This window comes from Eleginops maclovinus, chromosome 23, assembly GCF_036324505.1.
Source record: "Eleginops maclovinus isolate JMC-PN-2008 ecotype Puerto Natales chromosome 23, JC_Emac_rtc_rv5, whole genome shotgun sequence".
NCBI lineage: Eukaryota > Metazoa > Chordata > Actinopteri > Perciformes > Eleginopidae > Eleginops > Eleginops maclovinus.
In genome coordinates this window covers 13283930-13308289 of record NC_086371.1, presented here as the reverse complement: position 1 = coordinate 13308289, position 24360 = coordinate 13283930, and the positions used below count along the sequence as shown (strand labels likewise).

Here is a 24360-nt window from a genome sequence, read left to right as displayed (position 1 = left end):
GCAAGAGCTGCTCTGATCCAGGGAGCCATACAAACACTTTTTCTGCAGACCTGTACATCCTGTTTAGGTCAGTGATCAGATTCTTTAAGAAATAAATGGACTAAAACTGTGATCTTACTCACAAACTAAGTATCTTCTGGTGACTTCCAAAAAGACTAACCAGCATCTATGGCAAGAAGAATAAATCACCCAGTTTCATGCATCTTGGAAAACAATACTACAGGTTATTAAAGGAATATCTTAACATATAAGAACACAGGCTTATAAGCTTCTTATACAGATCAGAGGTGTAACTAGTTAAAATGTTACTCAGGAAATTGTCCCTCCTGGAGTACGTTTAATGCAACACACCATTAACTTTTCCTCAATTACATTTTGGTAAAAAAAGAAAGGACAATGTGATTACACCAAACAGAAGAAGAATAGGTAATCCTTGAATCAGAGCAATAAGGCGATTAGCAAACAATTCAAACTATTCCTTAAAGATTGATGTTTTTAGATTAAAAATAAAATGCCAACCAATGCATAACAAACAATAAGATTAAACAGTTTTGTCTCAACTTCAAGGTTTGTTGCTTCCCATTATTTTTAAACGTATTAGACTTTGTTGTTTTTGTTTCAGCGGTAAAGCTTTTATACAGCGTGTCTTGTTAAAGTCCTTTGGGAGGACACAGTAACCTTTTTGCTTCTTCAAATGATTATTTTCCCATTACCTTCAGTCAGTCCCATCAATGCTGAAACGCGTATAATAAGCTTTTTAATCAAGCACGTCTGCGGGATTGTTTGTGTTTGCTTGTTCTTGAAGAAGCGGAATTGATTGAAAACCTGCAAGATGGCATTTAGCTCCACTGGAAATCATTTGAATTACCAGGAAAAAGGTCACGCCATAAAAATAGTCTTTATTGACAGGTAAAAATCAATTATATTAAGGCAACAGCAATACTGAGACTGACAGGCAGACTGACTGACTGACTGACTGACTGACTGACTGACTGACTGACTGACTGACTGACTGACCATCATTTGGTTTTGCTTGCAGGTTTATGTGAACTTCTTGCTGAATACAAATGCATAAGGATAAGTAAAGTTAACAAGCAATACATAGAGGATGATAAATGATAGGCCTTGTCCGGCTGAGTCACCATGCTTCACATCTTCTCTGATTTGGAGCTCTGTTGAAACAAACAAACAAACAAACAAACAAACAAACATGCTTCATGTAAATGCAGGGTTACTCACAGTTAAGGGTAAAAAAGAATGGATTATGTAAACAATACATATCACTAGATTAGTTCAGTCACATTTTTTGGAAAGGTCTTGATAACATAAGACTAATTTTGGTAACACATGTGCAGTACTTCCTGTTAAAGAAATAGCAAGAGAGTGTAGGGAATATGATTACTCACTTTCTTCCCGAGAGCTAGATGAAATGATTAATACATCTCTCGCTCTTCATGTCTGTGCGATAAATATAGCCAGCAGTCATATACTTAACCAAAGTATAGGTTTTTTTTTTCTCTTTTCTCTATTATACATGTCCAGACTAACTGTTTCCAACCTTTATGCTAGGTTTACCTTCTCCTGGCTGTTGGTGGTTATTTAGCATACACACATCAGAGTGGTGTAAACCCTCCCCTTTCAGACTCGGCAAGAAAATGGATACATGTTGCACCCAAAGATTTTTAAATCTCTAACCAAACCATCGTCCTGTTAATAAATGTCAACGTGATGTATCTCTACCGGGCTAAAATTAATCAGTTGGTCTCACCTTGGACTTGAAGATGAGGTTGATGACACCCTTTGAGCGCCTGTCCGCTGTTCGGTCAGAGGTCCCACAGACAGACATGCTCTTACTGTCCCTCCTTGCTCTGACAGAGTCCACATCCTCTGCTCCAGCCACCACCGCCAAGGACAGACCTACACACAGAAACAGCGAGGATTTAGTGGTGTCTCGTTGATTACCAGCTTACAAAGACCCCTCTGCCTCCTCCTGCAGCAGGGCCGATTAAAGTGAATAATTGTGCTCCTGCAGCTATTATACTGATTAACTGTGTACTCTGGCAACACCGGTGGCACTGTGTGCATGTTCACTGAGGCCGTACAGCTTGTAGCCAGTGCTGCTAAACAGAGATGTTGTAGAGTATTAACACCACATTTAATGCTGGCTCAACTTGCCTGGTCGAACATGGCAGGAAGCCAGAGAAACAGTGATTTGTAGTTTGATGCACTGTAAAAAGTGCAGGGTCATGTAACCAAAACAATGAAATATAAACTAGATGGCACTGCCGCCTAGTTCTGTAACAATTACTACGGACATGACTGATTCCCTAATTTGCCCCCTTCCATCGGGCTGGTGTTAGGTCAGGCTATTACTGCAACACTCCCCGGCTTGCCAATTTGTTTGTATTCCTGCCATGACCTTGTGTACGCTTTCCCTTCAGTCAGGGAAAAAGCAATACTTCCTCTCAGTACGAGACTCTCTATTTTTACTTAATGGGTTCTTTGCTCATTGGTTTAACTGCAGTTCACTATGAAGCGACATGAGACATTGTGATCACCTGTGATGGCGGGCAGGGATCTGGAGTTGGCATTAGTCAGCGACACGTTTTCTTCATTCGGCTCACACAGGTTGGTGTCACTGCGGAACTCCTGTTTCTTGGACAGCTAGAGGGAGACAGAGATCAAACAGAGCTCAGAACCAACACCGCCTCACATACTCGGCTCGTGCTGTCTTTTTCACTTCTTTACTTTCTCATCCTTTCCTCCCACCAGAGCCCAATCTCACCCGTTTGCAATCCATTGTATTAACCCTTTCCCTTTCCTCTGTGATGAAGATCATGCTGCTCCTCTTCTTCTTCTTCTTACTCTTCCTCAGTTTGACCTCTGCGTCACCCACCGTCACCACTCCCTCCGCAGTACTGCCACTCAAGCTGCCGCTGGAGCGTGGCAGGGTGGCGCTCCAGGAGGTGGGGGACTCAGGGGGGGGGTCCCTGTGAGCAGGAAGACAGAGGTTAACTCTTGGTTTTTCATATCCAGGTTGTTTTGGGAGTTCATTTTTTATAAAGAACATGCAGTTTGAGATAAAAAATATACTCAACCTTTTGCCAATAAAACTAAACTAAACAAAATTAAACAACGCACATTGCTTTAATAGTAATTGCTGATCCATCTTACATTTTCTTTACATAATGAATCACAAACATAATTACATAATGAATACCATGTACAATGTGTGCTCACAGCATTCCACAAATGAAAACTCAATGTTCAAAGCACAAAACATTGTGTAAACTATCAGCTTCTGCAACTACAGCAGTTTACAGGTACAGTGGGGCAAAAAAGTATTTAGTCAGCCACCAATTGTGCAAGTTTTCCCATTTAAAAAGATGAGAGAGGTCTGTAATTTTCATCATAGGTATACCTCAACTATGAGAGACAGAATGAGAAAAAAAAATCCAGGAAATCACATTGTAGGATTTTTAAAGAATTAATTGGTAAATTCCTCGGTAAAATAAGTATTTGGTCACCTACAAACAAGCAAGATTTCTGGCTCTCACAGACCTGTAACTTCTTCTTTAAGAGGCTCCTCTGTCCTCCACTCGTTACCTGTATTAATGGCACCTTTTTGAACTCGTTATCAGTATAAAAGACACCTGTCCACAACCTCAAACAGTCATACTCCAAACTCCACTATGGCCAAGACCAAAGAGCTGTCAAAGGAGACCAGAGACACAATTGTAGACCTGCACCAGGCTGGGAAAACTGAATCTGCAATAGGTAAGCAGCTTGGTGTGAAGAAATCAACTGTGGGAGCAATTATTAGAAAATGGAAGACATACAAGACCACTGCTAATCTCCCTCCATCTGGGGCTCCACGCAAGATCTCACCCCGTGGGGTCAAAATGATCACAAGAACGGTGAGCAAAAATCCCAGAACCACACGGGGGGACCTAGTGAATGACCTGCAGAGAGCTGGGACCAAAGTAACAGAGGCTACCATCAGTAACACACTACGCCGCCAGGGACTTAAATCCTGCAGTTCCAGACGTGTCCCCCTGCTTAAGCCAGTACATGTCCAGGCCCGTCTGAAGTTTGCTAGAGTGCATTTGGATGATCCAGAAGAGGATTGGGAGAATGTCATATGGTCAGATGAAACCAAAATAGAACTTTTTGGTAAAAACTCAGCTCGTCGTGTTTGGAGGAGAAAGAATGCAGAGTTGCATCCAAAGAACACCATACCTACTGTGAAGCATGGGGGTGGAAACATCATGCTTTGGGGCTGTTTTTCTGCAAAGGGACCAGGACGACTGATCCGTGTAAAGGAAAGAATGAATGGGGCTATGTATCGTGAGATTTTGAGTGAAAACCTCCTTCCATCAGCAAGGGCACTGAAGATGAAGCGTGGTTGGGTCTTTCAGCATGACAATGATCCCAAACACACCGCCAGGGCAACGAAGGAGTGGCTTCGTAAGAAGCATTTCAAGGTCCTGGAGTGGCCTAGCCAGTCTCCAGATCTCGACCCCATAGAAAATCTTTGGAGGGAGTTGAAAGTCCGTGTTGCCCAGCGACAGCCCCAAAACATCACTGCTTTAGAGGAGATCTGCATGGAGGAATGGGCCAAAATACCAGCAACAGTGTGTGAAAACCTTGTGAAGACTTACAGAAAACGTTTGACCTCTGTCATTGCCAACAAAGGGTATATAACAAAGTATTGAGATGAACTTTTGTTATTGACCAAATACTTATTTTCCACAATCATTTGAAAATAAATTCTTTAAAAATCCTTCAATGTGATTTCCTGGATTTTTTTTTCTCATTCTGTCTCTCATAGTTGAAGTATACCTATGATGAAAATTACAGGCCTCTCTCATCTTTTTAAATGGGAGAACTTGCACAATTGGTGGCTGACTAAATACTTTTTTGCCCCACTGTATATTGAAAGAGTAGATTTAAAAGCAATGTATTAACACTGATAAAAAGCTGATTTAAGTTGTATGAAATAAATCAAACACAATATAAATATAGGCAGATTTTAAAGTTTTTGGGGATTTCACATTTATTATATCAACTGTGAGTATGTGATTGGGTTGGACGTGTATGTTACCTGTCATTGAGTTTGGTTGGAGTGCCACATTCAGATCCCTGCAGTGAGGAGATCGAGATGATGGAGTGACGAATGGAGCGCAGCATGGAGCGTGGACGAGTGGACTTCCTCTCATCCAAGTCTGGCTGGAAATTGATTTCAACAAAAATATTATTATAAATAGAAGGTAGTCCTGTATTTCTGCGTTGTTTCACTGTCTAGTATGGTTCTTAGACAGTAAAACAAAGCAGAAGTACATCATTCGAAAATGCAGGAAAAGCAACGTCCTCTTCGCCTAGCACCCCCATTCCCATCATTAGCTTAATCTCTCCTGAAGGGCCGTGCCTATTTACACCCATTAACGACCACATTTAGCAGTCAGATCATCTGAGCCATGCTCTAGTTGTAGAGAAATTAAAAAAAGGTACAAATCCCATATCAACACTACACTTGAAGGCTTTTGTGAGTACTTTGATCTGTAAAATATGTCTCGGTCAGCTCATTTGCAGCTTAATTAGCACAGTGCTACCAGGGTAGATCTGTGTCCAGCCTCTCAGAAAAAAACATGTTTTGGTTTACAGAGACATGTTTAGTGAAAACTCTCTCCAAGCTTTTTGTCAGCTCTCCTTCTCCCCTGTTCTTACCAGCTCTCTCACTCCGTACTCCTTCTCCACTTTCTTCTTCAGCTGTTTGAAACACTCCTCCATGCGCTCGTGGAAAGGACGAAGGGCCTCCATCACTCTCTTGCCATGGAGAGCGATCCCACCGCCCAGTAATGGGATCTGTAAATACAAATATTATGGTGTCAACAGAACGTTCACATGTGTTGTGTATGTGAAATGTGTGTTGGCGTGTTCAGTACCTGCCATGCGATGAGGTCCTTTAGGCGCAGCAGTTTATCTTTGTCCTCTGGGTGCTGCTGAGTGTACTCTTCGGTAAAGAACGCCTGATACAAAGAAACATTCAATTCAATTAATTAATTTAAAGAATTGTGGCATTAGGTTTCACCTGCCCAGGCAGTTTGTTAATAAATCACTGACTTCCCCCCCTCACTGATATTATCTGGTGTGGGATATTAAATCACTGAATGGTGTTAGAGAAATAATACTAATGATGTTTCTAGTTATGAATAAAATGTTCTTTGCATTTAATGAAATTTGTAATTTTATTGTAATTAAGCCTCAGGAGATGATAAGGATTTTCATCATTACAGCTCAGATATCCCTTAATGCATGATTATGTGATAGGTATAATAAACTGAGCTCTACTTTTCCTACATTAGTTTTAAGAAGTCTATATGACAATGGTCTTTATCTGATCTAGAACAGGAGTTATAAAGTGGGGAGGACCAAGCTGATTCTCTACAGTTTACCTTTTCATACTTGGCAAAGCCACCCATGACAGCTGGGTCCACAATGCCATTGAGCAGCATGGAGAGGGGGTTGATGGGAAGGGTCAAGTCAGCCTGATACTGGTTGATCATGGTGAGAATCTTCTCGTTGGTGGACTCCATGGTCTCTATGGCGTTCTCCAATGGAGACAGGGTAGTCTGGAGGGAGAAACCAAGTGGTAAAAAAGAGTAGAGGGTTTGAGTAGAAAGAAATGTAATTAATATGGAATAAGAAGAGACCAATGAAGTAGGAGAGGGGAGTTCTGGAGTGTAATGTTGGAAAAACATATAGTTAAAAGAAATGTGTTGGTGGTGGGGATACAGGGACCTAAAAGAGGAGGCATTAGCTGAGAACAAAAATGGAGTAACCCCCCCCACCCAACCAAGCACAGACTCACATGTTTCATGTCAGTAGCCTCAAACCAGCGCAGGATCCCTGGCAGCTTGTACACAGTGGTGAAGGTTGTGCGCTCAATCCACATTGACTGAAAACAGATTTGAAAAAGGATTAGATGAGCCTCTGCAATTGTAAATAACAAGATAATATATAATGTATTAAGGGTATAGGTAGCATTGAGTGCAGAGGCACAGAGAGGGAGTAGTGTTGGTCGATGCTAGAGCGTACAAGAAAATATATAGTTACGAGAACAAAGCAGAAAATTAGAAATAAAAAATGTCCATATGGAGGACGATTTATCAGCCTTATTGTTTTTGTCTTTCCAGACTGATGCAAGTACACAATAACTTCTGAAAGACTTTCTCAGCTGTCTTAAGTCTTATCATAAAAAACAAAAGGAAAAAACTCACAACAAATTCATTGTTTGGGTCCACAGGTCCTTTCTTCACCGGTCTGGAATAGTGAAAGCGCTGCACGTAGTTGGACTTGTAGAAGCTGCACAAAAAAGAAGACCGATACTGAGGTTAAAGGCACACAAGGAAAATAAAGAACTAATTTACTAAGAGGGGTCGCAACACTGTCAGGACCATTTTTCACGTCATTTCATACACCACAACATTTTTATTTGAAAATATGAGCAGTTAAACATGCTCTTTGACTGACTTGATAATCTGGTCAGGAACAGGCTTGTTCTTCAGGCGGGGGGGAATCTCGAGGACTGGCTGCACTGTGAAACACTGGATATCTGGTTCATAATGCTCAGGAAGAAACATCAATACAGCTTGGACAGTACATCCACAGCTGTGTCAGAATCTACAAACTGATAGTTACAGTACCGACAACACCTCAGACCTCCAGTGGCAGGTTTTAAGATATATACAGCAAATGGTACAACAAATGTAAAGAAAAATGTCTCTGTGACAATATATTATACATATTAAAGTGTACTCTATGTATACAGTACAGGACTGAGCATTACTACACTTGACTGTAAAACCCAGAATAGCTTGTACATCTTTCTATGTACTACTATGGCTGCACATTAGTGTATTTCTGCATGTGCTACGAGGATACACTGCAGTGGACAGTTCTTGATGTCGTCTCCTGGCATGGTGGTGGTGTTGAGGTGCAGGGCGCTGGGGAACTGGCTCATCAAATGGTTCTGGAAGTCCTCTCTGCGTTCGTACTCCTTGCCACGGTGGATAAACACCTTGTTCTGCACCGATAAGATATGTATGTTATAAAACAGTGTGAGTACCGGTGATAATTAAACCCCTTTTTAGCCTGTGATCAACACAGGGAAATTCTCTTTTTACACACGGTTGGTAGTGCTTGCATATATTTCTGGCCCTATGCCTGGTCTCCCTTATCATTGCCCTGAGCCACTACTCACTGACTTGCTTCCTTTATCATACTCCTTACCAAAGCAGATAAACACATCTAATGAATATTGGAGCTACAAACAAACTTGCTGAAATCCACAGATCAACAACGCTCCCTGAAGGTACAATATGCCCCATTCTGTTAACCATATTGCTCGTGTGTTTGGAAAATTGTTTACTGTTGCAATTTTAAATAGCTAAGCTTCAGTGCAGATAATGGAGAATACGCATTGGCTTCGACTGCTTTGTACAAGAAAGGATAGTGCGTAATACCCATGTATTCCTTACACACAGTGTGAAACAGTGTGCTCCAACTGTTTAATATGCATTCAAACTAAACCACGAGAAACACAAACCCTGAGGAATGGAGGGTAGCCCTGTCCGTAGTAGCCCACTGCAAAGTAGTCCGGCTTAGGCCTCAAGATCTTCATGATGTTTTCATAAAACTTGGCTTGTTTCTCCTGCGAATGGAGAGAGAGAGAGAGAGAGAGAGAGAGAGAGAGAGAGAGAGAGAGAGAGAGAGAGAGAGAGAGAGAGAGAGAGAGAGAGAGGACAAAGAGAGAGACAAAGGATGGAAAGTTCAGATGGTGCAGCCGTAGCAGTTTTATCAGCTTGTGCCAAAGACATAGCCACCCTCAGCAGAATGCTGGGTCTCTGAGCGTGATAGATGTAGAAAAAAATAAAAGCGCCTAGTATCCAAGGGCAATGTCTGTCATTGATATAACCACATTCATTTGGTATTAGCTGAGCCACTGCTGCAGTCATTTAAAGAGAGAGAGAGATATTTTAAATTGTTGGGAAAAGTGTGTTGAGGGGAGGGGGCGGGTTCAGTGAAGGGGAGAAAGAGGAGAATGTGCTGTTGGATTTGTGAAGGAAGGAATCTACTGCTGTGGTGACAGAGCAAGAGAAGCAAGAAACACAAGATTGATTGATAGTAAGAAGTGTTTGAAGTCGACAATGACGAATCCCTCTTCTGGGGTCATCTAGTAATTGTGAAATCTCAAACAAGAGTTCTTCACAACAAAATTGAAGGGCGACTTGAATAGTTTAATACATATCAATTTAAAAAGCAATTTTAAAGTGCAGAGGACTTATCAAGTGTTGAAACTGCTGAAACGATACTCTCTGAGCAATGTGCAACTTACTCAAAGGCAGTTAAACACTTTGTATGGATTCTGTTTTACTGTCAAAAGGCCAACAAGCATTTGAACAATGAACATAAGGTCCAATACGCTATTTTAATGCAGCTATCAAAGACTTGTATAAATGGCCTGAAGACACTTTCTTTCCTGCAAACACTCCCTTACACCCAAGGTCATAAATATAACGTTTATGAAGAGGAATTTAAGACGGAAGAGTGAAAAATACGGGGAAAAATGTGTGATTATGATAACTGCAGATGAAAAACGGTTTGAGATCATGTATTACCAGTCTCTTGCTGAGTAACTCGTAGTCAAAGATCTCATTTTCATACTGTTCAGCCAGTTCCTTGCAGAGAGTGATGGCCTCTTCCCACATCTAAAAGCACACAAACAAACACACACAAGTGTCCTTCATTACACCATCTGCTTATACTGTACATCTGAATCGGCAACAGCTGTCTTGGTGGGATTTTTCTTGTGAAATCTGTTTCAAGGTCTCTGGAGAGTGAAGCGAAATGTCTCTTTCAAGGCTTCAGAGAACATAAAGCACACATGGAGACTACCGAGCGAATCTGACATCACACAAAGACTATGACTGAATACTTGATACAGGAAAGGAACATTTTTGGTAAAATAAAAGTGTATGCCTTGAATTCTGATCTTAGAGGCTTTAGAAACTATTTTCTCAATCGTTTGTGTGACAAGTTCAGAAGTTTTGCTACTTCCAAACGAAAAGATGAACTGTCCTGCTAAAAACTTCTTCAGAGAGTATATATCATTTGGAGTGTTTATCACCATTTTTCTAATTATCACACTACTTTATGAAGGTCAAGACGGTGGATCAGGCTGTATTATAAAACCATGCTGACCTTGCCCTTGTCAAAGTAGTCGATGATGGTGTCGTAGAGCGTTTCTTTGAGCTGCCGCTGCGTTTGGAAGCCGTGGAACTCAAACTGGGGGCTGCACATCTCATCCAACCACTGAAATGGAGACAGGATGGACGATGTTAATAAAGATGAGAGGACAGTAACAAAATGTGAGAAGCAGTATGTCAAGGTGAAGTCATAAAGGGTACAGTCGGACCAAACAAGTGTTTTACTTTCCCATTCATAATGACGTTAAAACAAAAGAGGAAAAGAACTTCAGGCTAATTTGTTTGTTGTAATTATTCAATATTTTGGATAAACAGAGTGTGCACCAAAACAAACAGCACAATGCTCATTTATCATAGAAATGAGAGAATAATTTATCTTCCATTACATAATTGCACAGAAATTCATTTAGAAACTGAACTTAAAGTGCACAATGATCAGTGAAATGTGGAAGAAGAGGATTACAGCATGCTGTGCCTTACTGCCCATGCACATGAAGCAGACGTGACAGGACTGACACTAGACATGAATTGAGATTATAAAAAATGTTATAGAGTTCAACTGCAGAGAGACAGAGAGAGAGAGGGAGCGATGCCCCTATTCCTCTGTCCCTCTCTGTGAAACCCTAAGTATCCTATAAAAGAGTTGAAGAGACAAAAGAGGTCAAACACACACAGACACGTGTGCACCGACACTCACACAAAAAACCTGCACACATACAGACTCAAGGAATCAATCACCATAGTGATGCAGCACCAGTGGCCGATGCAATGCCATAAACTAAAGGCAGAGCTTAATCATTGGAGGCCAGGACCCATTTATCAGCCCATAAAAAACTGTCTCATTCGTGGCTCACAGACAAGCGATTAGACAGACCAAGAAACTAGCTCGGGCATTAAAATGACAAAATATCCTCTGTGTGTGTGCGTGTGTGTGTGTGTGTGTGTGTGTGTGTGTGTGTGTGTGTGTGTGTGTGTGTGTGTGTGTGACCTACCTTGAGCAGGCGAGAGTGGAGCAGCAGAGTGTATGCTGCCTCCGTGTAGTTTTCACCCTCCAGATGAAGGTCCCTCAACTTGTAAAGGTACCTGAGCACACACGTGTAAGAACGCACAGGTCAAGTTCATTTAGTATGCAACTTGTACATCAATCCACTAGATGACACTGTTGGGCAGCATTAATCATGAGTGTGTCACTGTCTCACTCAATATGTCTAATGCTCACATACACAATATACCTACCCTGGAGTATATACACAACAATACAAAGGTCATTCAGGGCATACACATGCAAACAAACGGAAGGACAATTTAAAGTCTGTCTTATAAACAGTCAGATGTTTTGTAGCCCAAAGATGTTTTATGAACCCGACAGGAGGAAAATGGGAGTATTGGGCTGCTAGTGAACCCATTTACTCTTCCATCTTCAGGTTTGATGATTTTTTGTTTCTTGTCTGGAAAAGAACGTTCTGCCAGATCGCCAGAGGCTGCACTTTCTTGCTAAGGCATTGATGACGAAGCAAGCAAGCAGTGGTTTCTACAGTTGATGTTTTCAAATGACAAACCCTCTGTATGCTTGTGCAGTATGGATGCACTCTTTGGGTTAATGCGTATAGCTGCTTGTTGAAGGGTCTCGCTTTCTTTTTTTGAACCTCACGTCATCTTCTTCCTTTTATTTCCTTTTATTCGTTTAAAAACTCCACCAGAGTCACATAAAGAATTGGGCCAAATACCAAACCTTGATCATTTTAGGCTCCAAACAAATTGCTTCAAAACTATCGAGTATAGAAATAATCCTTGTTATTTTTTTATTACAATGCCACGATAAGGAGTAAATATCATCGTTTTTGAGCCAATGATGCAGCGTGCTTGTACAAAGATGGTGGTGATTGGCTTTATCATTTCAAAAAGTTACATTGTGTAGAAGCACACAGGAAACCACTATGTTAGACCCAGAGACGAGGCTAACATAGTGTGTTGTTGTTTTTGAGAAGCTTGGATTCACCTTCACTGTTTGTCTCTCCTTTCCATGTTTCCTGTTCTTTTTCACCTTCCCTGACTATTCCATTCCCTCTCGTCCCCTATCTCTCCGGGTGTGTTAATCACAGGTGGTTTTCAAATTGCATTGGCAGGAGTCTTTTAATTAGTATATATCTGGTTGTAAGGAAACTTAGAGGAAAATTAGGTTTGGAGAATTTATTTCATTTCAGATCAATCTAATGTTGCCCTCTAATTAACACTTAGTGAAATGAAACACACAATAGAGACACAGTTCACTTAGCGTGCCATAAACCAACAACCATTTCCACTGGTTTTCAGTCTAGCATTAAATTACTTCTGCTCAATGCAAATGTGTTTAGTATGAATACTACAAATAGATACCTAATACAGTACATTACAGGAAATATTCAGTAATCAAGCAAGCATTAACTGTTGTATCATTTAAAATATGAATGTAAGAAATTAAGATGCTTATGTAATGGTCCATAATTCACACCCTGAGCAACCACCTAATTAGTTTGTGGTTTTATTATCCACACATGGCCCTGAGTAATATAGCTACTGTGTAAGATAACATTATGACTAATAACATAACACATGCTGTATGTAGTTATCTAATGTTTAGTTATGGTGTATGCTGTACAGACTGTAAACCTCTTGAGAAAAATGTGTAATTTGTGATTTTAGTCTATAAAAATAAAATGGGATTGACTAATTGATCGATTCCATTAAACTGGGTGTATATGCTAACGTGAACTAGGGGAGCCGGCCAAATGTTAACCCTATTCTCCACAGGAGAGACGGAGGCTGCTCACCAACCACAGACCTGAGCTCTCATTTGAACACATAGATGTCTAATTAGGTCCATAAGCCAACGCCAGAAATGCACGTGGGACCTGACACATTGCATTTTCCCCTCCCGCTCTCCCTCCCTGCCAATCATGTCTCTCTTTTTTCCCTCCTCGCCCTCCAGCCAGACCAAGAGCTGATCCCGTGGATTCTGACATTAATTCAGTGGGACTCATATAATCCCTTGTCAGATTATGGAGCCCCACACACACACACACACACACACACACACACACACACACACACACACACACACACACACACACACACACACACACACACACACACACACACACACACACACACACACACACACACACACACACACCACTTAAATGTATTTCATGTCAAATTCAGCACATAAATACCTGATATACATCCCTTCACGATTGATGTCCTTGTAAAAGTTCTGTGAAATAGAAATGGTTAGTGTCAGTCAACATTTGTATGTGTGTGAGATTTCTAAGGTCATTTTAAATGCTGCACTGACTCACTAACTCTTTTGTATTTGCGTGGGAGAGTGTTTGTCTAAATTGATGTGTGTGTGTTATATTTGTAATACTTCTGATTGCCTGTGCGAGTGTTAGTGTGCTGGAGTTGTTAGATAAGCAGCACAAACTCCCAGTTTAATGAAGTTTAAGGACATCTATAGAGACCAGAGGAGTGAAACGAACTGATCACTAGCACAAGCCAGCAGACAAAATAATAGTCGCAAACGCATAAAAGTAAAAAAAACACACACTAAAATTCACTGTGAAGCCAAAGGATACGGCATGCCTATCAATATACATTATATGTGCTCTATTTTTGATCATAAGATCATACGGTATAGATCATTGTTTGCATCATTGCATTTTAACTTCAGTAGCCACATTTTAGTGCATTTACATGAAGCTCACAACCACTGTCAACACATATGTTTGACATATACATCACAAATACACGGTACAATGAAGCTATCGACTTCTATACATCGTTCCTCAATGAACACACACAAGGAATATGGTAAACAGACTTTTATTTATATAGCCCTTTATCCAGTCTTTACAATTCCTCAATGCGTTTTACATTTAGAAGTCATCATTCACACTGCATTCATACAGAGCAATGGGCCACCAGCTCAAGAAAGCTAACATTCACACACTGTTGGCAATGCCATCAGGAGAAACTAGAGGTTACATATCTTGCCCGACGATACCTCGACATGTTGACTGCAGAGACTGGGATCAAACCCACAACCTTCCGATTAAAGGACAATGGTACTACCTCACAGCCACATGGCATTTAAAAATCCATATGTTTATTTTAAATGGAGATAATCACACAAACAAGCTTTTTTTGGTGGCTTAAAGTTAATCTGGAAAGCCTTTTGGCACAAGGTTAGCAGAGGTTATTTTAGCCTGAGCTGTGTGTATGTCTGTGTACAAGAGTACAGGTGTTTCTTTGAGAGTGCATCTGCATGAGGGAGCATATACCTATGAATACCTACGTGATTGTGTGTATAAAAGTGCACGTCCTAAGTGAAGTCAGAGGGAGGAAGGGCACAGTTAGGAGAGTGCAGTAGTGCCTGCTCCCCTGCAGGAGGGATTTTTTTTAGCTTTCCAAACAAATGAAACAGACTAGCTAATGGGCAGCTGTCATGGGCAACAAGCTAAACATCTCTGGCATGTGCCAACAGCCTCAACTCTAATGGGAAAATAACACATAATAATATACCCACACGGACATGACCACCCATAATTAACTCATACTGCTACAGTTAGAGTCTCAGAAATGTCCTCAAAAATATAAAAAATTCTCGGGAAAGAATCCATATCCAAACAGATATAAATGATGCAAAATGTATTATGGAGGAAGAATTATGTGACATAATCTGCTGTGGAAAGGATCTTAGGTGGGTAGACTAAACTTGAGTATACCATGAGAGAGAATCTGATTAGGAGATCACATGAGAGGGAAGCTGTGCAGCAGACAGGCGCTGATGCAACCCTCTGCAAAAACAGTGGTGTGACTAGACACAGAGATGAATCCTTTTCCTAAGATCAATTTGCTCCCAAACAGAAGTGGAAAAGGCCTACAAAGACTTTAGCATGAAAGACAAGGCGTACTAGCAGTGTTGCATAATGAAGTCTTCAATCGGTGTGGCCCTTTTGGCATGGCTGAGATTATTGACCGAGGTCTCTGTGGAACAAACTCACTTACTAGTCTCTTCATATAGTAGTCTTTCAATGAATAATGAGTTTATTGATGTAGGTTTATGTGTGTGTGTGTGTGTGTGTGTGTGTGTGTGTGTGTGTGTGTGTGTGTGTGTGTGTGTGTGTGTGTGTGTGTGTGTGTGTGTGTATGTGTGTGTGTGTGTGTGTGTGTGTGTGTGTGTGTGTGTGTGTTTCTGAGACCAGCACATGTGCATGAATCATGAGGCAGGTGTCAATAAATGCAAATCAATGGAAACACATGCCAGGTTTACACACTACAGAGATTTTGAAAGACTGCAGGGCATCGATGAAACATCAGGAAACCAAAACTATGATGACATTATTAAAGGACATGCCTGCTTACCTAGTTCTAACTCCACATTTTGTTACTGAAACTGACTTCAATGCCTTGCTAGTGGAGGAGGGATTTGAAAGTTTGGGACTTACAAGAAGGTTGACGGTGCAGCTCATGCGGTTGTTGCGGCTGTCATCGTTCATCACGGTGCGGTAGTCAAGGAGACGAATGAGGAGTCCCTTCACCAAGGAAACAAAGTGCTGCACCTGTGGCCTCAGTGTGGGCTTCTCTGCAGCACAGTCCAGCAGGCTGGCAGACAAGCATCCGCAAGTTAATCATCAGAGGATACGCCCCTTTAATTCCATGTTTTATGCTGCAGATTTTGTGAGCGTATTCCTGGCAAACCAGGGATGTGAATCCAAATTGAACATTTGAGGGTGAGCAGGAAATCCACTCTCTGAATTCATTTTCTCGGACAATAGCAAAGCTAGGCCAACCATAATTTAAATCATTTCTTAGATGTAAAACCATATTTTGGCAGTACTATCACTTTTATTGGTCTCTTTTTGTTTATTGACAGACGAAGTCTATGTTTTCCAGCATTATTGGTTGCCGTAATGGTTGTATACTTACATGGTCTCCAGTAGTTGCATGTATCGCTCGTCTCCTCCTCCACCCTCCACCTCATGGTCCAACTTCAGAATGATCTCATTCTCAAACTACAGAGGAAAAACAAAGAAAGTGAGACAGGGCAAACGAGGAGAAGAGAAAACAAATGAGAGGAAGACTAGAGAAGAAATCAATTATGCAAGCATAATTAGGGTGTCTCTTTTACTTTCACGCAGTGTCAAAGGAAATCGATGTATATGGACAATGTGTGTGTGTCAGTGTTTCTGTGTGTATTTAGTTCATGTAAAAGTACATTTGTAATATAAAATGTAAATATTTATATTTTTCACTGCAAAGGTTCACACATTACCGTATGCTTGTATGTGTGTTTACCTTCTGGAAGTTTCCAGAGTGTGCATTTTCACAGGTGATCATGTCGAAGAAGATAGGGATGGTGGCCCTCCTCAGCTCTTCTTCTGGGATCAAAGTCATCTCCAGGATGGGACCCACCATGCCAGGGATGAAACAGATCTTATGGCTACCTGAAACACAGACACAAACACACACGTTATGAAAAAAAGCAAGTAACATCATATCCGACCCATCTCCCCTTGCTCACCACCTGTTCCAATTGTTGTCCTCAGGAAGGGTCCCCAAATGTTCCACGTCCACAAACACATCCTAATTCAAAAGCAGTTTTTCCTTCTACAATAAAGAACACTGCTTTCTATTTCAAGGAAATAACCGTGTACATGCAGCTTTCGCTGAATACCAAGTAGCACTCTGAATTTTATTTAAAGAGCACTATGTTATATTTATGTGAAAAGGTGCTGACATTGTGAACCCTCATTACCATGTTATACAGAAAACAAATTCCACTGGCCCTTGGTTGTGTTGTGCACCTACCTACAGTATACACACACACAAACACATAAGTCTATCTCGCTGTGAAGGAGAACACACATTTGCATTCCCAAAAGCAGGAAAACAACCACACTTTTATAAACTATATTTCTTTACCTAGTTTGTACCAGATGTCGCGTATAGCGAAGCCGATGAGTCTTCTCATATCTCCATATCTGATTTAAGACAGAAAGAAGCACATAAACAGAGACAGAAAGAGAGTGGGTTTAAGAAGCAATGTCTTGATGAATGCTGTTATTTTCACCTTCAGAAACTGAACATCCCAGTGGGAAATATAATGCGGTGCTATTCTGCCCCAACATGAACCCAATTGAATGTCTATCAACAGGCGTCACACAGTGGGAGTGTAAACGGTAAATGCAGACTCTAAAATAGATCACAAATCACTGAGTGTTTCATTAGAGCTTGGGGAGTAACTGTGGTAAATTAGGAAATGAAATGCCCCTTCTCTCACTTGGCCAAAATCTTGTTCCTCTTAGTTGGCGAGAAATGCTGAAGCTGCAGAGATTCTTGGGTAATAAACGCCACCGCCAAGTGGAAGTAGTTATTCCACAACTAGATGGGTAGAAAGAGTGGGGAAAAGGAGAGGGAGAAAATACAGATCTATGTTATTTAAAACCAGGCAAACAAGTACCGTCAATGTTATAGAAAGCCTGTAAATACACAAACACATTTACCTGTACTTCAAAGTCGTCGTTATTGAGGAACTTCTGGTTCATCGTGTCTGCATACGTGTTGATGGCTCTCAGGAACACTCTGATGGACAAAAAGAACTTCCTCATGCCGTTGTTTGATTGTTTTAAAATAAATAACACACATCCTTAAAGAAACAACCATCTCTAGGAATAAAAAAAGAGTCATATGTTTTAATGATCAAAAATGCCCCTTGTTTGTTTATCAAGAACAACAGCTTTGACAGCAGCTCTGCCTCTCAACTTCATAGTGGTATTTCAGACATAAGTTTGTGAAATTGCGTCAGATTCTAAACTTCTATCACAATAACAGATCCTGATAGCTTCAAACAGGAAGCAGGTGTATCAGTGAGTGGTGACCTGATGAAAAGTTAGGTAGCACCGGTCTTTCTACCTGGGCTCTAGTCATATATCAATCATGGTTATTCACAGCTAACTGAGACTCCCTCTGCCTTACCTTGACTTACTCTACCTCTCCTAACCCCAGTTTGCAGACTCTTATCAACCTGTCTTTCTTCCACTCTCAATTTAACCTCTTTTCCCCTTTCTCTTCCTCTGACAGAGTTGTAGCCTTTCTTCTAGCTTACAGCCTAAAAAATACACCACAGCAGCTCACTAATAAATGCTTTGGTCACATCAGCCTTTTTCATCTTTGCAGCCCTGAGCCCCAGCTTTGCTATCTCTAACTTATCCCTGTGTGGGGTTGTGTGTATGTCAACAATATTTTATATAATTCACACACACACACCAAACCTCAATGACCCAACAGCCGGTCGGGCTGGGGCAGTTGTGGCCTTTTCAGTTAGAGACCTGGGAGAATTAGGAGGATGTTTTAGATCTCAGGTACGTGCATGCTTGTAGTACCTGTTCTGTACCATGATCATGGCCATCCAGTCAGAGGGGTACACATGTTTCCCAATCAGGTCCTTGAAAAGCAGGAAGGACTCCATCAGGAAGTCCTGCAGTGACACGAACAATTGAAAGAGAATGTGAGTGTATCAAACTTTATCTTAATGTATTACCCTTGGGAGATTGTTTTCCCCAACAGCGTATATTTAACATATACGTATTTAGCATTTTGACGTCTACAGGGGTCTGTATACTTACCACCAGATCAGAGGATCCAGCGAAGGTTTCAATGTATGTTTCATAGTGACGATCATCCATCTGACTGAGGATAGCTGTCATGCAGGCAACCACCCTGGACTACAAATGGAAATTGTGCGAGAGAGAGATGCATCATTACTTTTTGGGGCACAGTGCAGCTGTTCTTAAACCGAGTGCTATTCATCTGAAGCGAACAACATTTAAATCACTAAATGTAATTTCTTGCTATACCATGTCAAAGACTGCCTGAGGTGATTTTCAGAGAATACCTCCAAGCAATTATGTCACTCGCTAATTTGAGCTGCAGTTTTTACTAAAGTGCAAGCAGCATTAACATCATCACATGCTGGACGTGGAGGAATAGGGCCACGAGTAAGGCGTTGTGATGTTATTTATAATGACGCTGTATGCATTACCAAGTGTTTACCGCAATATTATTCACAAATTACCATAATTACTATGAACAAACATAGACATTGCCAGGAGGAGCAGCAGCGTCTTCAGTTTGAATTGTGGCTCTCGGCTGAAGATTTCAATCACATTTTGTGAAATTCTATGCAATACAAATAAAGAAAATAGACATTAAAGCAATAGGAATTCCCCATTAAATTTAATCTATCTATTAATCCATCTTTCAAATCTATTTGACTATTTGTTATAAAAACAGAAGCAGCTTTAGAAAACAGAGCAATTACGGCAACGTCAATCAGAGCAGCAACATAAAGGTCCCGTTCATACAATATGAAATATATGATTTACTCAACACAAAGGGGGCGATGTTTAATACATGATTATTATGGATTCATATTAACAACATATCAAGCAAATCTTGTCACCTACATGTAAAACCACATCAAAACAAAACATATGAGAATGCTGACATTTTGGAGGCAGTTTACCTACTGTAGATTTCTTTCAGTGTTGACATTTTAAATAAGGTATTCAAACATCAATATGTTCACTTAAATCTGAATATGTCCCAAGGCGCAAACTGTACACAAAAACACATAAAGACCGGTAAAAGGAGAATTCGATACAGAAGATGAAAGTGATTAAGAGTCAAGAGATTAGAGAAAGAAGAGAGCAGAAGCAGGCATTGCTCTGAGAGTAAGACAGACATTAAAGATGACGATAGACATAAAAAAGATTTAAACAAGTTTCAAGTTTGAAATGTGTGTGAAGCTACTTATGCTGAGAAAAGAATCCTTGAGCTGGATTATAAGCAGAAAATTCATGGAAAATTTAGAGCAAAACCTCAACAACCAGAGGCTGAGAGGGGCACACACTGTGAGGGGCGGCGGGCATGAAAGAAGAAGAAAAACTGAGAATAAAATGCACGAAAACTCAACGGCACTGACAAGAGGAGAACAGAAATTACCAATGGCTTGAATGAAAAATGAATTTCCATAGATAACTATACGTTATATTCCAGTCATTTACCATTTCAAATTGTCTGTTCTCCATCTGCTCTACACATTTGTGTGGTGTTACTTTTTGTATTTTTCTCTGTAGTCTATTCTGGCCTCTGTATATTATGTCTGGCCCAAAAAAATTACCTATTGGAAACCTCAAATGAAACATGGTGAGGCTGAAATTGAAAACTGTCGGTGGAAATTAGAGGAAATGAAAAAAATGGCCCTGTTACGGCAATTTTTATTTTCATTTCTTGAACTGTCTGTAAACAAAGAGACATGATTCTCTTACTAATGACAGTCGGCAGGGTGAGGGAGGAGGACTGAAAAACCGAAATAAGGTTCAGTGTGCCCTGCTGAAACCCACTGTCAGCTTGTTTTCCTCTGCTTTACCTTAATGTTTCTGATCCTTCCCTCTGCTGCGCATAATTGCTGGAATGAGGTTCGCAAACCTTTTTTTAAAAACATGGCAGATGTGCAGGCACTTCTGTTTCATCTCAGCAGCCAAGGTTTGAGTGCAATTATCCTCCAGAGTTTTTGGCACAACAAGGGAACACAAGACGGAGATGAACGATGATGGATGGCTAATTAAAGATGAAAGATGATCGGTGTCTAATGTGGTGAAAGCTTGCATCTGATCAACATGGGCAGGGTTTGTGTGTGTGTGTGCACCTGTATTATTACAGGGAGGTATTCTTTTTCAGAAATGTACGCACACAGAAACATATGTTCACCTTGTACAGTTCTCATACAAAAATAATATCACACAGACAATTGTTAGGAGAAGTGTTTTCAATCAGACTTAAAGTTGTCTATCTTGGGAAGAGAAGTGTATGTTATCTGATGTGAGTGGGTGTGTGTGTGTGTGTGTGTGTGTGTGTGTGTGTGTGTGTGTGTGTGACCCCCTCCCCACTCCACTCAACTTCCTTCCTGCAGTGCAGTGACACCCGAGACCCTGTCAGAACACTCTCTTCTTTAATCTCTCTTTCTTTCTGTCCAGCTGCTCAGTAAAAGTTACTATAGGGAACAAGGTTAATATTGTACTAACATTTTGTCTTAGAGTCACTAAAATGTCCTTATGTCACTGAAAGTAAAACCTAAAATGGAGATCTACGTTTTTGTCAATTTTCCCAACATCATAGCAAGTAGGAACGAGGAAAATGGATATATGTGAGAGAGGAGATTCCTACCGTCTCTGATTCTGAAATCATTCACAACTCCAAAAAAATCATCACGCAGAATATGAGTTTCACAGTGTGTTTGTGTTCAATTGATTTTTGAAAATGGCAAGTTTCTTAAACAATGAAAAGGGAAGCTAAGACAGCCTAAGCCTATCAATTTCTTTTTGGCACATATATTGTTTTTAACTTGTTATTCTAAAAGTCAGTGAGTAGTAAAAACGTGTTTAGCATAACTTAATGTAGATTTTGGTCCTACCTGTGCCTTTATGTGTTAACCAGGGAGTAAATGTTATTGAGAATCGATTGATATCTCATTTCCAAATAGAATACTCTACGATCTTATAGACTCTTTACTCTGCTTTTGAGCAGTAATTTGCCACGAGCAGACTGGAGTAGATTCTCAATTTAGCAATCCTCTGCACTGAATCAAAAATAAATTATGATACTGAAAGATTCACAGCCCTAATAGCAAGTGTTAAAATGATGGTATTATACTTCAGTGCATGAATGAGAACACAAACAGAGAGGAGCAGGCAGAGAAACTTTTCCTTCTTACCCGCTCTCTCTTGCTCTGATGCCTCCCTAGTGTGTAATGGTTGATCAATAATAGGATTAAGGATACACACACACACACACTCACACTCACCAAGCCTTTATCTACGGTTTAGTACTTCTGGTTTAATGTTCACTATGTTCATGTGTGTGTGTGTGTTTGTGTACAGTAGCTCACGTGATTTATTGCCCTACTTCCGTGTAATTGGTCTTCTATGAGGATTTATGCTCTCAATCTCCTCTAACGCCCAAAATCAAACAAACTAAAATGCTCAAGGGCCTAAAAATCTAAACACAAACTGTAGGTGTCTTCACACATTGAGGTTTTTTATCAACACATTACATGACATGCAAAGACATAAGGGAACCGTATGATGCTCCTTCTGTATACTAATACAACTCCTGACAACAGACAGGCAGAGAAAGCTGGGGCTTGTTGAGGCAAAGGCATTACACAACATTGAAGAGATTAGTGACAAAACAGGACACAGATGCTGGCAAATTCTGCGATCTCCACCTCCTCCTCCTCCTCCTCCTCCTGCATTTCGACAAGCTGGACTCATTAATAATGTATTAATAGCTGTAATTTCTGAGGTGCATCAAAATTACAATCACCTGAAAATGCACCTGCATGCCTGGAATTAAATCTTAGCCTTGCAAAGGATGCCCCTAAGGTATAAATGTTCATTATACTGCTCAGCACCAAAGTGTCAAAGTAAAGAGCTACTAAATACTTCATCTAGGCCTCACAGGCTTTAAAGCTGGCCCATGGGCTCACTTTGTCTCTCCTTCCTTCAGCAGACATCTATCGTGCATCGCCTTCTTTAGCATCGTTACAGCAACAATGCAACATATCATTAAAGATATAACTTCCACACCCTATGATCAATGCGTCAAGTAAAGTTGGAACACATTCGTAGTTTGAGTAGATCTAAAGTAAGGAAAGTAAATCTTGTGCATGAACTAACTCCTTGACACATTTTTGTTACTCTCAAAGCATGAACATGTTGATGAAAACAATAAAATGTTGGTGGCATGCTACAACGTAGTTTGTCAGGATCACCAAGGCAAGAGACATAAAGTCAGATAACTAACACAGCAATATTAATCGGAAGTTTGCTAACTTTTAAAACCATTGGCTCTAGATCAAAGGCTCTTGCAGCAAATGCCTTGAGTGTTGTGTTATTTATTATTCCAAAGTTACATAGACTCCCTTTATGTCAATTGGTTTTTCTTCTCTGTTTAAAGTTCATTTTCCCCAAGAGATGCCCAGTGGGATAAACAGTGAAACCCGATTGATGCAATTAAATATAATTAACATATTACTCCTTTTTAATTAAGAGGGAGCATTACAACTGTCACTCAATAGTTCAGAAGAATGAAGCAAGTCATCCAACAGGTACATAAGGATGACTTTGGTTTAATGAATTGCCAAAACTTAAGATATTTCGGCCATTAAAGGACTATTGGATATAAAGAAAGAGAGTGAGTCATGCAGCCAAACAGACTATCTACACAAGTTCATAAATAATATGTTAAATGAGAGTGCAGGGCGGCATGATAACACTGCTCTCAAATAGTTTTAGCTCCATTGATGCCTTTCACAGAACTAATTAAGTATCTTGACTCATAGTGCTCTCCTTGCCACCCTTCTTTCCCTTTTTTTTAATACTCTTTTCTCCGTTGTTGTTCTGCCTGTGGAGCTCTCCCCCTCTCAAGGGGGCAAGTGTTTACGCTGCTTTCAAATGTGATTTTTTAATTTCTGAGAACAGAATAGAACATTTACACAAAACAGCCTCACTGAAAGCCTTCAGCACCAGACTGTACCCACACGGACACATGCTCATCTCCCACCCCCTCTTTTAAAAGTATCACACCCAAGCTCACACACACACGCAAACACACACACACACACACACACACACACACACACACACACACACACACACACACACACACACACACACACACACACACACACACACACACACACACACACACACACACACACACTAATGTAATTAGATTTGATGTGTGTGTGATGGTGATGTATGTTTTTCTGAGGCATTGAAAAGGGTAATATGGGTGGCTGCTATGTGTGTGCATAAATAATTGCATTTCAGTGTGTGTTTGCGAACATGTTCAGGAAACAGATCAATGTGTCCTTAGACTCCCATTACCAAGTCAAGTACAAAAAGACACCATCGGGTTATACAAATAAGGAAGACACAGACAAAATAGGGAGAGATGTGAAGAGGACAGAAATAACGAGAGGAAACTT

The 24360-nt window shown here is 40.5% G+C and overlaps 1 protein-coding gene across 1 annotated transcript in view; it reads right to left on the bottom strand.

Moving 5' to 3' along the window:
• Positions 1–297: 297 nt before the first annotated feature.
• Positions 298–24360, bottom strand: part of LOC134859577 (dedicator of cytokinesis protein 2) — a 90176-nt gene continuing 66113 nt past the window's right edge. Inside the window, exons 27-51 of the mRNA XM_063876117.1 lie at positions 18935–19033; positions 18692–18786; positions 17813–17891; positions 17590–17690; positions 17232–17290; positions 16605–16753; positions 16236–16321; positions 15755–15911; positions 13481–13521; positions 11261–11351; positions 10264–10374; positions 9681–9770; positions 8609–8713; positions 7945–8086; positions 7534–7615; positions 7281–7365; positions 6872–6958; positions 6456–6632; positions 5946–6029; positions 5728–5865; positions 5105–5229; positions 2786–2990; positions 2559–2664; positions 1769–1917; positions 298–1172 (exon numbers count right to left, since the gene is read on the bottom strand). Of these exons, the coding sequence (XP_063732187.1) occupies positions 1149–1172; positions 1769–1917; positions 2559–2664; positions 2786–2990; positions 5105–5229; positions 5728–5865; positions 5946–6029; positions 6456–6632; positions 6872–6958; positions 7281–7365; positions 7534–7615; positions 7945–8086; positions 8609–8713; positions 9681–9770; positions 10264–10374; positions 11261–11351; positions 13481–13521; positions 15755–15911; positions 16236–16321; positions 16605–16753; positions 17232–17290; positions 17590–17690; positions 17813–17891; positions 18692–18786; positions 18935–19033 (2667 nt within the window). The 3' untranslated portion in view covers positions 298–1148. The remainder of the gene's footprint in view (positions 1173–1768; positions 1918–2558; positions 2665–2785; positions 2991–5104; positions 5230–5727; positions 5866–5945; positions 6030–6455; positions 6633–6871; positions 6959–7280; positions 7366–7533; positions 7616–7944; positions 8087–8608; positions 8714–9680; positions 9771–10263; positions 10375–11260; positions 11352–13480; positions 13522–15754; positions 15912–16235; positions 16322–16604; positions 16754–17231; positions 17291–17589; positions 17691–17812; positions 17892–18691; positions 18787–18934; positions 19034–24360) is intronic.